Genomic DNA, 17,091 nt, shown 5'->3' with positions numbered 1-17,091 from the left:
CGCCTGGGTGGCTCAGTTGGTTAAGCGACTGCCTTCAGCTCAGGTCATGATCCTGGAGTCCCAGGATCGAGTCCCACATCGGGCTCCCTGCTCGGCAGGGAGTCTGCTTCTCCCTCTGACCCCCCTCCCTCTCATACTCTCTGTCTCTCATTCTCTCTGTCTCAAATAAATAAATAAAATCTTAAAAAAAAAAAAAAAAGAAAAAGAAAAAAGAAAAGAGTTATAGGACTTTTAAAGAAGAAAATAAAAGGCCACACCCCAGGTATCCAATGTGTGGTTGTATTGCCTTGAGTATGCCCAACTAATGTTTTAAAAGTGTTAGATATCTAATTATTAACCGGAAGCCCAATCAGGCCTAGACAAATAGCTACTATTAGCATCGATGATTAAGTCAGTGTCAAGCTAGTAATTACAGGCTACTAGTAACTTTAATGTAATTGATTCTAAGTTTAATTCCATTAAAAATATATCACAAAATAAGATTTAATGATTGCTGACCCAAGGAAAATATAAAACTTCAATATACACCTAAATCCTATTTGAGCCACAGTATTTGCATATCAACTATAGACAGACTCTTGATTTATCATTGTTATCAGTAAAAAATAAGGCCTGGACTCATCTGACTACCTGATCTTGCTTGCCCCTGTCCTAAGGTATTAGAATGCTTCTCAACCCTTTATTCCATTCACTTGCATTCACTGGCAGCCTCTTTAGTTAAATTATAGTCCTGGGTCTCCCTGGCCATTAGGGCTCTAGCCTTTAAGTATCTGTCCAGAACAATCTAGGATCTGAGATGGTAAGGGTATTTTTTAGGAAATCCATACTTTAACATATCCTATGTAAAATTCAATATAAAGATTGATCTGTTGTGTTAAAATAATTAAATTCAGAAAGAAGAATTTCAGCCATTTTCAGAAACACAAAGAGGCCTAAAGTGAAGGGTGTATCTTTTTTTTTCCCCCACTCAGAACTCTTCTCAGAATTTATGTACCAGAGAGGACATTAGATAGAAAGGAAGAGAGTGTTGAAACAAAGTCACCTCGAGTCTAAGTGTGCAGACGAAGCCGTGAGGTGTGGCAAGGAGAAGGTAGCCTGCAGCTAAGGCTCCTATGTCCACTGGAACTCATCTCCCACTAGGCTAGGTGCTCCTTCAAGACAGGTCCTCGTCTTATGCAGTTCCACTTTCTCAAGGTCTTGCATCTCATCTATATATTCTGAACTGAATGTCTATCCTGGCAACAGAAGGAAAGGAAAGACTGGGACAGGGACCCCATAAAAGGTGTGGAAAGAGAGAAGCCTCCTGTGGGTACGTGAGAGCCCTTTAAGATGGTCTTTTAGATTATAAGCTGAGGTATACTGTCAGTTCCCTGAAGTACTACAGGTATTTATTAAGGGTAACTAGACCAGTGAGAGCAGCACTTTTAATTACTTAGAAGCTCTGTAGATAATATTAAAGTTAGCTAAGTAATAATTAACAGTAAAAGTTACTGAAAAGCATTTATGCAAAGGTGTTAGAAGGTCTTTATTTTGCCAAAGCTAAAGCTGCTTGTCTCCCTCTTATCGGAGAGCATTATTAACTGTTCTTTGCTAAATAGTATTAAGGAAGTAGGTGTTCATAGAGCAATACTGAATGAACTATAAACTTCATCCCTACTAATGTCAGCTACCCTGGAGCCTTAACTCCATACCCCAATGTACCACCTGGAGATGGTACCAGAATTGCCAGCATTGTGCCCTAGGAGGAAACAACCAGCTTCCGGACAGCTCTTCTCAAACCGTCTTTATGAGATGGCCGGCTGGATTCTTTCTTTAGATAAAAGTGCTTTCCCCACTTGGCAGGGGAAAAAAAAAACTTAAGAAAGACATATCTATGTTTTTCCATCTGCTTATGAGGCCTGACAGATACTAAAATAAATAGCAAATGCCTTCCAACAATGAAATGTAAACAGCAGAACAACAATTCAACAGGATATTTTGTTCATACACTTGTAGTCTCAAATTTTGATTTTATGTTGCTCTCTACAACACAAGCATATTTTTCTGCTGGTAAAGTTATTCCTTGTTTGGTGGGAAAACAAAACCAGTATTGGTGTTCCACAGAGAAGGCAGGCTTCTGGAGGTCACATCACTGGAACAAATCCAAGAACCACCATCCTAGGGGAGCAGGCTCTATAAAATTTCAGTGACAGAAGTCATCACAAGAAAATACTGCCGTTAGGGACAGATTAATCATCCCATCCTGAGTCGTTTGGAATCCTGGTGGCTGCACAATTGATCTACTTGCTGGAAGACCTTCAGATTTCAGAGGCTGACCCCAAGGTGATGTGTAAGAGATCTTGGCAAGGGTGAGGGCGGAGGAAAGAACACTTGATTGGTTCAGGGCTCACAAGGCACAGTCGGGAAAATCAGATAACTGCTTGTCTCTACTAATTATGGTGTACATTGTCTAAGTCATCTAATTTATAATCTGAGCAAAACTAAACTATACATGGTCTAGCCTTACTGCTAGGACACGCTGGGGGTACAGGGGTAAATGTGGCAAGCACGATGATGAAGAGATGAGAAAGAGGGAGAGGTAGAGAATGGAGGTGGGAAGGGTTAGAAGGAATCAGGCACTGGCTACTCTTCCACCTTACAAATACTTGGACTTAACTCTCCTTTATTTAGAGCCACAGGGCAAAGTCTCAACATGGATTATCCATAACTACAAATAAGGCAAGTATAAGGGCATGCTTTATTTTCAATGATCAGTTAACATTTGAAAGCGATGTATGCGAATTACATTTTGATAAATCAGAATTACATTTTAATGGGCAAGTATGCAATGAAGTTAGTGGACCACCATGGTAAACAGACGGTGATTCCTCATAATATACTCCGAAATCGACTGCCTGGAAACATCCACAAGCCCTCCATAGTCTTCCCACACTTTACCTTTCTGATCTTACTTCCTTAGGGATCACCTCAGTCCTGTCAGTCTCCTTACTGTCTGCTTGGTCAGACCCATTCACAATACCATGCCCTTTGTTTGCATACTGTTCCTCTAATGGAAGTCTTCCCTCTACTTCCTTAAACTCTGGTAATCTTTCTGCAAGCCCTCTTTCAAGTCTTACCTCCTTTATGAGACTTTCTTGGTTTGCTCTAATAACAACTATTATTGAGTTCTTACTATGTTATCAGGTATTGACACTGTGCTGGCCTTTGACATAGATTGTTGCTATTTCTCAGACTGCTCCCTTAAGTAAATATTACGATCTCTTTACTCAGCGGGATTGACATCCCAGAGATCATAAACTAGTGGGCCGCAGCCAGGTCTGCCTGACTTTAAAGCCCAGGCCCATTCTACCACACTGTGCTGCCCCTCTCTCACATCCATCTTCTCTGAATGCTTTTTATCCGTAGTTGTACCACCTGGCTTTGCAGCAAATTGTCTCTCGAGTATTCATTGTAACAGAGCAAGTGGAGTAAAGCTCCTTGAAGGACTTACCTTAGCTCACTCTATGGTGTATCTCACCTTAGAACCTAATATCATACCTGTAGAAGGTATTCAAATGTTGAACAGAATTAGAAGATGATTTGTAATAGGAACAATCACTCCTTCTTATTCTTTTTAAAATTTGAAATCTTTACAATGACCCAAATCAGATTAAATTAATTCTGTTTTGTTTGACTTTCTTGGCTAATTTTGTTGATATTATCTTTGTTAGTAGTTAAAAGTCATGAAAATAAAACCAATTTTGGGGGTGGGGAGGGAGAAGAATAGGGAATCTCAGGTTATGATAAGAAGGAATTAGGAAGAGATTAAGAAAAGTCTCAACTTCTCAATCACAAGGAAAGGGTCCATTTTTTTTTATCCTAAAGAGACTGTTAGAAAAAGGGATTTAGGTGAACTTGCTAGAGAAAAGAAACCAACGAAGTTCACAGTTAATACTACAAGGAAATCAGGCCCTAACGAAACTCCAAATCATTGTTTCACAGCATGTGTGTAATATTTTCTATGTTTCTAGCATTTCATAATATTACCTACTTAACCTACTTGTATATATAATGATGAAGCTTTACCACTGGCCGCTCTCCTCAGAAGTCAGGCTGCACATACATACTCAGAACTACCTAGTGATTACTAAAATTACTCAAAGACTGTACTATCAGAGAAACTTGAGGGTGGGTGTACATGTTGTTTGGGGGGCAGGGAGCAGGTTTGGGAGGGATGCCATTTTCCAATATTACCGTGGCCAGAATATGGATTGCTGCTCCTAAAATGCCGGCAAGCTTCTATTTAATTTGGTAGCACTTTCCTATTTTACCAGTGAACATTTTGATGAAACATATTTGAGAATAATCATGTGTAACTGTACTGTTATGTCAACCTCTTAATCACAGATTAAAATGTTAAACTAAAAGACAACTCTTTTTATTTATGTAGCCCAGAAAAAAAGGTCTGCCAGTTTCTTGTGTATGTATAGTCCTGAAGTCATTGCATTTCATTCCCAGCACCCACCCCACGCTCGAACTCTAGTGAGAACACTAAAGCTCAAAGGTAAAAAGCATCAAGATGCATGAACTATCCCCCAATTCAGGAATCCACTTGAAAATTAATCAAAAGTTGGCTGTGTAAGTTTACTGCTCCCTCCCTGAAAATGGTAGGGAATATGGTTTGCATCTTTTAGAATACCTAGCAAATGTAAGAGGAGGATTTACCATTCAAACCACTAGGGCAAAATTTTTCTAAGTATTGAGTAAAGTGTGAAGGGATTGATAGCTTCTATGTGTCAGCCACACATCAGCTCTGAAAGAAATAGGACGTAGCATAAAATGGAAATTCCTTTTCAACACAACTCCGTGTCCTCAGCTCCCTGCTTCCAAGCAAAACTACAGTACAGACTTTTTAGGTATAACTCTGCTATGCCTGGCATAAACTACAAGGAGGAGGCAAAGATTTTTTTTTCCTGGAGACTTAAACGTTCATCTCCCTCTCCATAGATACTAGTCCACATACTTACCATTGCAGTATTCATTCTGAATGATCATGTGGTCATCTTCTGCCCATGCAGAGTAGTAACGTACCACATGCGGGTGATGCCCAAGCACTGCATGAGCATAAACTTCATGCAAAGCCAAATTCCTAAAAGACAGAAAAGCATCAAGAAAAATTAGTCAAGATAAATACATACAAATGTTTTTTTAAAAGACAAGACTCTGGACTCCAGGAAACAAACTGAGGGTTACAGAAGGGAGGGGGGTGGGGGGATGGGGTAACCAGGTGATGGGTATTAAGGAGGGCACATGTTGTGATGAGCACTGGGTGTTATATGCAACTAATAAATCATTGAACACTACATCAAAAATTTGTGATGTACTATAATTTGGCTAATTGAACATAATAATAAAAAAATATAAGACAACATATGAGGCATTATTAACAGTGGCAGAACATTTACTGAGTACTCACTGCTTGCTTACTGTTTTATCTCATTTAATTTTCATAACTACTCAGTAAGATATAGCGGCAAGGATGAAGGCTTTAGAAAAGCTGGGACTGGCCCAACATCAAGCTGGTGATAGTGGACCTAAGACCAGAAACTTGATCATCCTGGTACCAAAATCCATGGTTGTTTTTTTCTTATTTTATTATGTTAATCACCATACCATCATCATTAGTTTTTGATGTACTGTTCCATGATTCATTGTTTGCATATAACACCCAGTGCTCCATGCAGAACATGCCCTCTTTAATACCCATCACCAGGCTAACACATCCCCCCACCCCCTCCCCTCTAGAACCCTCAGTTTGTTTCTCAGAGTCCATAGTCTCTCATGGTTCATCTCCCCCTCCGATATCCCCCCCTTCATTCTTCCCCTCCTGCTATCTTCTTCTTCTTTTTTTTTTTTTTTAACATATAATGTATTATTTGTTTCAGAGGTGCAGGTCTGTGATTCAACAGTCTTACACAATTCACAGCGCTTTTTTAATAGAACATGGCATATGTAAAGAGGAGTGTTAGGTTGTTACTATCTCAGTGGCAGACATACTTTGAGTTTTAATTTTACTGTATTACAATTAAAAAAAAAACTTTGATGGGCTTAATAAAGCCACTATGGACTTGATGGTTGATATTGTAATGGATCCTCTGTCTTCTCTGTGAAGGCTAGACATCACTAGAGTCAATATTACACTCAGCCAAAAGGATACAGTCACAGGGACAGCCTTGGGGACAGAGATTCATTATGGAACAGGAAATCCAACACAAAAAAAGTAAAATGTAGTACTCGATGAATTTTGGTATAAAAATGAAGAAGGTCCATAATTTCAGATTTAGCAAACTAAGTATTACATTCCCACAGTTCACAAAACACATTGGCTGAATCTAAAAATAATTGTTTTCTTTGTAAAAGGAAGAACTTCTGAACAATTAGTTCTGGGAGTGAAAGGTAAATTTTGTTGCTTTTTCCTCACTTGTAGTCTTGGAAACATTGAACTCATTATTGAATTCGTTATTAATACAAAATGGAAATAACCAGGGAGTTAACAGTAACAATATTTCTAATGAACTAACAGGCAGAAGATCATTCCATAAATCTATTCATTAAAGCAAAAGCAGTCAAACCAGTAGGAAAAGCCTCAAGAATCATGAGAAAAAAAAAAATGGAGGGGATAGCAATGGGTATGTTTTTTAATGACATCAGTACTATTATTTAAAATGTTTTGACGAGAAATAACTTTCCGAATCAAAGTTTGTACTTCTAGTACATTTCAAAGGCACTTACTCATTTGATAATCCTGCAAAAGGTTTCGTGGAACGTTTTATTGCATAAACACATCCATCCAGCCTCTTAATACACTTGTAGACTGTACCAAATTCCCCAACTCCAATTTTTTCTACCTCCAAGAATTCTTTTTCATAGCGGGAAGCCATGTTGGTTTCTCGTAGAACACATCTCTGAAATATTTTATTAAAATATTAAAATAATTCTTTCTAACATATTGTAAGCAATAAATTTAAGGCATATGCCAAAATTTCTCAAAGTTTTCAAAAAGACTTTTGAGGCAAATCTTTTTGATTCTGTGTCAGCATTCATGGTAGCAAGAACCTCCCCAGTTGCTGACTACCTTCTTTGTACTCTTCATAACCATCTATACAACGCTGTACTGGCATTTTTTCACATATTAAGTCTTTTTCTAGGTTATTTCTTCTGTCTGGGATGTTCTTCTTCTCAATATGTTTTTAGAGGGGATGCCCCTGCTCACAGCTACTGTCCTCAGCTGAAGGAACGGCTGGGATCCAAGTAGAACATGTTAAGAAAAAAAAAAAGACACCTCCTTTTGACTCTTGTCTACCTGCCTCACACTCTGGCTGCTAATGTTTCCATCTCAAATTGAATAAATTTATTTGTGTTCAATTTGCTTCCTCAAAAATCTTAGTGTGGAGAACAAAATTGTCAAATTGATTATTTCAGCTTACGTGCTCAGGTATAGCAGTCCTTCCACCTACTGGCTGACTTGCAACATCTCTCTTTTTCCAACTAGTAGGTAACCCTAGGCAAAAATCACTGAGCTCCTTTATTAGTTTTCTCATCTAAAGTAAAGTGAGCATCCTAGCAACTACTACTCAGGGTTCTTTTAAATATTACATGAGAAAACGTGTGTGTGTGTGTGTGTGTGTGTGTGTGACTTAGCTCAATGCCAAGCACACAGTAAATTCTCAGTAAATCATAGCTAAGACAATTAAAATCTCCATGAATTTATATGAATCTCAATCCAAACCAGTTTATCTCCATGAGGTCATCCTTTTGCAATATCCCTGTTAGCAAGAATTTTTTCATCTAACTTGATTTTAAACAGTCTTGACTCTTACTAGTTCCTCATTTCAACATCTAATACCAACCAGTCTTCATTAGCAAGATCTAGAATTTTCATTGCCCTTAGCCAACCTCAAATTCTGTTTCCCCCATGTCTGGAGCTGCCATAGCTACCAGCCCTCTCTCCATCTCTTCTAATAGTGAAAATTATTTTTGCAAAATGATACCATAGAATCAGACACACTTAATTGTCTCCCACAAGGAATCCAAAGTTCTGGTCAGAGACCTCAAGGCTTTCTACCAATTACTCGGCCACTACCTTGCCATCCTCATCTCAGACACCAAATAAGCCACCTTACCATCTACATCATTCCCCAGCCTCAAGCCCTTCCCCTCCACTTTTGTAAACTGAATATTGAGCATAAGTATGTTTTCATGGTATTATAAACTTAATGGCAATTTAATATTCCACTGTAAATTATAATTTATTTGGCCGTTATTAGTGGACATTTAGTACTTTTTTTTGCCATTACAAGTTAAGGCTGCAATAAGCATCTCTGGTGATAATATTTACAGTATTATTTTATTAGGCTAGGTTATCAAATGAGGGATGCTACAACAAAGATTGTGAACATTATTTAAAAATAAATAGATAGCCTGGGTGGCTCAGATGGTTAAGCATCTGCCTTTGGCTCAGGTCTTGATCCCAGAGTCCTGGGATCCAACCCCATGTCGGGCTCCCTGCTCAGAAGGGAGCCTGCTTCTCCCTCTCCCTGCCTCTCCCCCTGCTTGTGCTCTGTCTCTCTCTCTCTCAAATAAATCTTAAAAATAAATAAATAAATAAAAATCAATAGATAACTGATACATTTAAGAGCTAAAATTTTACATTTAAACTTTTGGCTTTATGCCATATTGCTCTCTTCTGCTTCTCCATTTTTGGACCTTAAATATCTTGAATTTTCCCTTCATTTCTCTACCCCACGAATATAGAATTTTTCCATAAATCCAAGATAGAAACAGTAGCCATTAATTTAAAAACACTGCAAGTTAATGATTTAGCAATATACTGATCAGGCAGTATCTGATAAAGTAGTAACTAGCTAAGAATATAGACCCTGCTGAGAGTCCAGATCAATTCATCTGTAAGGCACATGGTAAATCTACAAAGTGAGGTGGGGCGGGTGGTATGGAGAGAGAGAGGGAGAAGGAGATAGAGAGAGAGAGGTTGACAACAGGATGAAGTGCCTAAGTTATGACCGCTGAAACAAAGAACTGTGCTCACCTTGGCAGGCAGCCCTTGTTCTACATTGCCTTCCCCTGGACCAGCTTCCTCACTTAGAAAAAAAAAAAAAAAGAAGTGATATCAATGTATGATTGGCATGGGCTTGATACTATACCAGGTTCTGGGGTTGTGAGAGTAAATAAGACAATTCCTTCCCCACTTCTGTTTATAACTGGGGACAAGGATAAATAGAAAATTTCAATGTAAGAAACAAGAATAAGAACAAGATACCAAGCGACACCATAGGCAGCACCCAAATCATGATTCCAAGAGTAAAAGTCTTTCCTGAGAGAGGATAGGCGGGCTAAGTTTCAAGAACGAGTAAGAATCAGCTAAGGGGCAGGAGTGGGGTTCTAGGCAAACAGAGCGACACTGAACAGTGGAGGTGAGAGCACACAGGACACAGGAAACTGAGCACGCTTTCCTGCCTCACTGCAACCTTCCCCTCCAGCACCCACCTCCCCTGCTTTGCCCTAGGTTCACAGGCAGACCATCAGTACAGCAGAATAAGCTCTAACACTGGCTAAGATATTTTCAGTTACTTTCCAATAAGCTCTGCCAAACATCCTCTTTGGCATGAGCAGTTGCATTCTGGATCTCTAAGCCAGATTTCAATCTCTAGAGCAGCCAGCTATAGATTTTTCTTCTGGAGAAGCACAGGATAGAAAGTGCAAATAGAGGAAGACTTTACACTGATGGAGACAAACTGATGCTGGACATTTGTGACTTAAGTTCAATACGACATTCTAATACCTTATAAAATAACACCACAAAAAAATAACAGCACAATAAGGGAGAAAAATGCTCACTCAGAAGCACCAAGAGCTCTTACTAAAGTGTCATCACTTTCATTGCAGGAAACTCAAATTAACTGTCTCCTCTGGCTAGCGTCCATGAGAGGTGAATCAATTCTGATGATTTGCAAAGAATCCTCAAGAGCTAAAACCAATAGAATTCTTGGTAATAAAAGTGGACCTATATACTTGGACTGAAGTTCTGTTTACTTAAGATCCAGGAGATAGTATTGAAAAAACCTACTCTGGCCACAAAGCTGGTTAATACAGAGTCATTGATTCCAAACGAAACAACTCAACCTAACACATTAAATGCTCTGCATGCTTCAGATTGTTAGCCGTGCATTTATTTTGCTGAGTACATATGAGCACAAATGACGGGCCCATTTTAAAGGCGCTTCCTTTGTGTAAAAAAAAGGAAGCATCAAAGAGACATAGTAAAGAAATGTCCCTAAGTAATATGCACAACCTAACAGTCCCTAAGTAACTGCACAAGTAACATGCAGTAACATGGAGACCACGTGAATGCAGTTCCATAGCTCATTCAACTTGCTAATGGAAGTCAGATGAGTATTGCTTACTCTGCCCTATTCTTTCAGAGAGAAGACACCATCCAGTACACTTCAGAATAGGGAGACACTAGAATCTCCATGACAAAGCAGACCAACATTAACATTTAGGAAGGAGTGGATGTGTGAACAGGATATCAGTTGCATTCAAGTAGAGTTCTTATTCCCAATCTTACTTTCACACTCTCCCTTCTGCTTGACCATAGTAAGATCAGTTCTCAAAAGGTAGAGGCAACAGTACACTTACAGATCTCCTCGGGCTTTCCTCTTGCCATTGGACTGAAGGAATTGTTTTCTATAGGCCTCTGGGGTAAAGGGGTTAATGTTGACCAGAGCCGATGAGGTCATCTCATCCACAAAGGGAACAGGTGTGAACCTCAAATGTTTAGAGCCTCTGGAGGGGAGCTTCTCTGTTGAAGAAATCACCGACTGGCTTAGCAGACCCTGAATGAGGATGACAAAAAGGGAAAACAGAATGGGGTTAGTATAAAAAAAAAAAGCAGTTCCATATCAGCTAGTTAATATTTGAACCAAAGTATGTTATTGCCGAAAAGGAATTAGAGGTTATCTCGTTTGGTGCAAACTAGTTGCATTATAACTGCTCCTCTTATGAAAAATACAAATTCCTAGTCTTCCTCTGGATATTCTGATTAGAGGATCAACACAGGAATCTGTACTTGTGTTAAGATCCACCGCCTCCCCCTGGGCAATTCTGATGGCCAGCTATGAAAAACACCAACTCTACTACTACCTCTAGCTTTTTAAAGACTATACTCCAGCTTAGAGAAATGAAAAGGACTCTAGAAGACCTGGTCCTTATGTTCTCAGTGTATACTTTAACTTCCCCTCAAGTATTCATCCAGATATTTGTTTGGTGCCTACTAAGTAGCCGATGCTGGGCTAGATGCTAAGGCGTACAGAGGTATTAATTATATTTAATATGGATTGTATTGCCAGAATGGTAGAATTGTGAGTAATCCTTTTGCAAATCCAAAAGAACTTAGTTTGGAACAAGGCTTATGAAAAGGAAGTTCTGTCTAAAAGTAAAGCAGATTAAAAATTTCTGGAAAGATATCCAGGTTGAGAGTATAAATATGTTCCAGGGAGTGTAGCTAATTCCATAAGCAACAGCTCTGTTACAGATGATCGAGGGAAAGGAAAATTCAGGAATAGCTCTTTTGTGTCTGAAGATGGCAAGAGGAGAAGGCAACCTCCCACCTTCAAGACACAACATCATTGTATCTCAGGACTTGCAGACTTTAAAGGCCCAGTTGGTACAATTAGTCCCTGATGCTTGAATTCTTTTACAAAGTTCCTACCAAGTGATCATCAACTAGTGCTCAATGCATTTAGCTCAGGGACCCACTACCTCCTCGGGAAGCTCTTCTATTCTAGCTAGTTGTGCTAGGAAGTCTTTATGGTGACCTAAAGTCACTTCACAGGATTTCTAGTCCTCTCTCTTGGGTAAGGCTGAGCTAAGTCAGTCCTCCATTCCTCTGCATCCTTGTGTTCAGCATAACATCACCACTGATCATTGCCCACTCTCTCTCTTCTAACCCAAACTGCATTCCTCATAAAGCGTACACTTTTTCAGTTGCATTTCCAGTTTCCCTCCCAAGCTCTGTTCTTTTCCTGCCCCTCCAATCTTGGCACTTCCAGGATTACTAATTTGGACCACTTCTTACTCTGGCACTCAGGCTGCTTGAGCTCATCCACACCCAAGGCTTCAACAACTTCCAAAATGCTAATGATATCCAAATATAGATCTCCAATTTAGTTTGTTTTCCTGCACTCCAGACCCATTTATCCAATGATTTACAGTACACCTCTGCTTTCTCCAAATCTGTAAATGCCTCTAGCATCACCTATCTTGATTCAAGTTACAATTTACTCAGTCAAGGCAGAAGCCTCAAAGGACCCTAGATCCTCCTTTTCCCTCAATGCCTCCATCAAGTTGATGAGAGAACAAAAAGCAAGCTGAGCACAAAACATGAGCTGACACCCCACCAAATCCCCCTCCCCTTAAGGTGGGATATATATATAAACAAACATTATATATATAAAAAAACATTATATATATATATATAAACATTATATATATAAACATTATATATATATAAACATTATATATATATATATAAACATTCCTCAGGCACTAGTAACTGCCTGAGAACAAAAGCAGGGGAATAACAAATGGTCAATTGATAAAGATCGCAGTCATGTAGGACATGAAATTCCACTAGACTTTGTAACTGTCTTAATGATTTACAAGAAAAACACAATCTTAATAATAGACCTCCAGGAACCTATAGACTCAATTTCCTGGAGCCCTAACATCACTTTCACCACCATAGGATAGACAACCTTATATAATCAGTCACTCCTCACAATCACAATGTAGTTCTTTCTGCCCACGGGTCCCGTCCCCATGCTAGAATAAAAACACCTTTGGGGGCACCTGGGTGGCTCAGTTGTTAAGCATCTGCCTTCAGCTCAGGTCATGATCCCGGGGTCCTGGGGTCGAGCCCCACATCGGGGCTCCCTGCTCAGTGGGGAGCCTGCTTCTCCCTTTCCCACTCCCCCTGCTTGTGTTCCCTCTCTCACTCTCTCTCTGTCAAATAAATATATTTTTTTAATAGAATAAAAACACCTTTTTGCACCGCAAAACATCTCAAGAATTCTTTCTTGACCATTGGGCTCAATGATCCTGCATCATATTTTGGTGGCCCATACAGGCATTCTGCATCTTACCTTCATCTGGACTTCGAGCCTCAGCACAACTTGGTGAGTTATTCTCTCTTTCCCTTTTACTTTCATTTCAGAGGCTCTTCAAGGAATATGGTCTTATTGGAATACTTTCGTGTCAATAGCTCAGGCTGCAATACTCTAGCCCGTGGCTACTCTATGGGGACGAGAAAGCCTGCCTTTTGACCGGAAACTCAATTCCTTTTGACTGGAAGCTCATTCTGTTGGCCAGAATGGTTCTAAGGCCCAGAAACTCAATGCCCTCTCGTTATTCCTATTCTTATACACAGTTGTCCTTCTTGGGCACAGACAGCCACCTAAGTCACTAGGACAGCTGCCAATCTTAAGAATCTCATGTAAGGTTTCTTCCTCATTGGTCTAATGCAATCCCATCCAAATCCCTGGCCTACCCACTTCTGGCCATGAGACCTCCTCTCAGAGCTGACTGAAACCAGTACCCAATTGAATTAAAACCCAACTGGGGACCATCTCCTAGAAAAGTCAGCTATAAAAGACTACATGTTTTGGAATGTCACTTAGACCAGGATGGATTTCTATCTTTACTATTCTTCATCAATGTCCCCTACTGAATACTTAAATTACAATATTATATAATTTCCCCTTGTAAAACTTTGCTGATGTTTTCCATGGGTTAAGAATGACAGGTTCTCCATGGCATTTTGGTCCATTCGCTGGCACCCATTAGTCATCTAGAATGCAATGGGGAATTTGAGGGACACCAGCATTCCTCCAAGGCAAGGCAGTGTTCATAGCACCTTCTTAGAAGGATGCCTCTGGTCACTTTGACACTAGAAACCTCGGACATATCCTGCATAGATGCCACGTAGGAGGCAGGGGGGATTTTTGGTAATAAACCTCTACTTTTCTAGCAGCATGGGATCTTTAGTTCCCAAGTATCCTCCCTTGGGATGCCTTTTAACCTACTGGAATCAATTCAGATTGCAAGATCTAAGAAAGAAAAAAACTGATCTTCTTCTGTAACATTGCATGGCCTCAGTACTCCTCGGGAAATGAGGGAAAATGGCCCATTAATGGACATTAAACTTTAATACGATCTATCTGATCTCTTCTGCAGGAAACAGGGCAAATGGACTGAGGTACCCTATGTCCAGGCCTTCATGGCCCTAAATCAGGATCCTGATCTAAGGGCCTCTTGCAAAATGTGTCTAACCACCAACCAGGTTAATAAACCCCCTCTGGATATATTGGATGATGATTCTCTAAATAGGCCCATTTCTCCTAACAAACCTGGGTTACTGTAGAAATCACTGGCCAATCCAAACAAAGAAGCCACTGGCTCTGTTACTCTCTCTCCTCCTTATAAACCTAAAGACCCCTCTGCTCCCAGGCCAGATGGACATACCAGGAGTGGAACTCCCTGTCTTCTAGGATTTCTACCTAAATATGGATTGCATCCTCTTAGGGAGGTTGCTAATGGAGAAATGGGCACAGTTAGTCATGTTCCATTCTCCATGGCAGACCTGGCTCAGATAAACAATTAGGACAATATTCCGAAAACCCTGTTCTCAATTTATGAGGACTTTCAACAATTACCTATTATTTTTATTTGACCTGGTGAGATATATACATTATATTAACTCGTTGTTGCACCCCTGAGGGAAAAAACCCTATCTGGGCAGGGGCTCAAGAATTTGCTGATGAAGTAGCAGTCAGAGATAACCCCCTACCCATCATTATCCAGTAGGGGGCACTGCTGTTCCCAATACCAAACCTTACTGGAATTACCAAGATGATAGACAGGGAAGGGAAAGACAAGACCATATGACCACTTGTTTAATAGAAGAAATGAAAAAAGGATTCTCTAAAGGATTTATAAAACTCAGGAAGTTACCCAAGTTGCTGATGAAAATCCAGCTCTATTTCAGGGCTGTTTGATAGACACCATCCCTAAATACACAAATCTGGACCCAACCTCCTCTGAAGGAACAACTATATTAAACATTAATTTTTTAGGTCAGTCAGCACCTGACATCCACTAAAAATTGGCTAAAATGGCTTTAGGCCCTCAAACCCCCACCCAGCGCCCACTAGAGGTAGCTATTGGGGTCTTTATTTTTATTTATTTTTATTATTTTTTTTATTTATTGAGAGAGATAATGATAGAGAGCATGAGAGGGGGGAGAGTCAGAGAGAGAAGCAGACGCCCTGCTGAGCGGGGAGCCCGATGCGGGACTCGATCCCGGGACTCCATCCCGGGACTCCAGGATCCTGACCTGAGCTGAAGGCAGTCGCTTAAACAACTGAGCCACCCAGGCGCCCTATTGGGGTCTTTAATAATAAAAATATGGCCCTTAGGCAAGAAAATGACTGGAGAGCTAAAATGCAGGGTAAAAAACAGGCTCAAATATCGGCTGGCACTATTACGGATTCCTCACAACACCAGACTAACCAGGGGCCAAAGATAAAGCCGGTATCAGACGAAGGAGCAGGTGAGATCCCATGCTACAGGTGTGGCCAAGTTGGACAGTGGAGCAAAGAATGTCCAAACAAAGGCTCTCCACCAGGGCCATGTCCTGTCTGTAAGAAAGAAGGACATTGAAAATCAGGATGACTGAGCCCCAGGTTACCCTGGATGTGGAAGGTAAGTTTATCAATTTCCTTACTGATACAGTTTTACTCTTCTTACTCAGCCCTACTTGTCTTTCTAAACATAGAATGGTTGGCACAGAAGAGAAAACTAAAACATGGCTCAGACAATGCCTTTAGCCTGTACATACAAAAACCAGTTGGTTACTCATGTTTTCCTAGTCCTTTCATCTTGTCCCACTCCATTAGTTGGGTGAGACTTAATGTATAAACCAGGAAGCAGGTTTGCTCCGACTAAAGAGGATAGCTTGTTCTCTTTAACACCCGGAAAACTTAAACCTTGCCCTGATATCCTTCCTAATATCTGGAAGGAAGTAAATCCAAAGGTCTGTGATTGGCATGAGACTTAATATTTGTTTATTAATATTTTTTATTAAAGTGACCTTAAAGGACCCAACCACTATACCTCATAAAAAACAAAAATAAAAACAAAAAAACAGTATCCCTTAAAACCTGAGGCAGAGGCTGGGTTACAACCACTTATTGATACATCTCTTAAAGATGGTATTTTAAAACCTTGTCAATCTCCTTATAACACTCCAATTTTACCAGCAAAGAAACCAGATGGAGACTATCAGACGGTACAAGATTTAAGAGCTATAAATGAAGCGGGATGCCTATTCATCCCATAATGCCAAATCCATATACTATTTCTCACCCAGGTCCCTGGTGATGCCAACTGGTTTACAGTACTTGATTTATTTTTTTCTTAAAGATTTTATTTATTTATTCATGAGAGAGAGAGAGAGGCAGAGGCAGAGGGAGAAGCAGGCTCCCTGCGGAGCAGGGAGCCCCATGGGGGACTCCATCCCAGGACTCTGGGATCAAGACCTGAGCCAAAGGCAGACGCTTATGAGCCACCCAGGCGTCCTTTAAAAGACACCTTCTTGGGCGCCTGAGTGGCTCAGTTGGTTAAGCGACTGCCTTCGGCTCAGGTCATGATCCTGGAGTCCCTGGATCAAGTCCCACATTGGGCTCCCTGCTCGGCAGGGAGTCTGCTTCTCCCTCTGACCCTCCCAACCCTCCCCCCTCTCATGTGCTCTCTCTCAAATAAATAAAATCTTTAAAAAAAATAAAAAAATAAAATAAAAGACACCTTCTTTTGCATCCCTCAAAGTGAAGAAACACAGCCACTAATTTGCTTTTGAATGGGCCCCACATTCAAGCCCACGGCTGTTCCATTTAACTTGGATAGTCTTGCCACAGGGATTTAGGGACAGTCCTCACTTTTTCCAGGGCTGCACTTAGCGAAGGCCTCCGTGGTATCTCC

The 17,091-nt window shown here is 40.3% G+C and overlaps 1 protein-coding gene across 1 annotated transcript in view; it reads right to left on the bottom strand.

Annotated features, from left to right (window-relative positions):
• WEE2 (WEE2 oocyte meiosis inhibiting kinase) overlaps positions 1-17,091 on the bottom strand; it is a 30,448-nt gene that overhangs the window by 7,489 nt on the left and 5,868 nt on the right. Inside the window, exons 2-5 of the mRNA XM_035020311.1 lie at positions 10,696-10,892; positions 9,086-9,137; positions 6,772-6,944; positions 5,007-5,128 (exon numbers count right to left, since the gene is read on the bottom strand). Of these exons, the coding sequence (XP_034876202.1) occupies positions 5,007-5,128; positions 6,772-6,944; positions 9,086-9,137; positions 10,696-10,892 (544 nt within the window). The remainder of the gene's footprint in view (positions 1-5,006; positions 5,129-6,771; positions 6,945-9,085; positions 9,138-10,695; positions 10,893-17,091) is intronic.

This window comes from Mirounga leonina, unplaced genomic scaffold (assembly GCF_011800145.1).
Source record: "Mirounga leonina isolate KUSES-001 unplaced genomic scaffold, KU_Mleo_1.0 Mir_174, whole genome shotgun sequence".
Taxonomy (NCBI): Eukaryota; Metazoa; Chordata; class Mammalia; order Carnivora; family Phocidae; genus Mirounga; species Mirounga leonina.
Note: the sequence above shows the minus strand (reverse complement) of the source record. Positions and strands in the feature narration are given on the sequence as shown.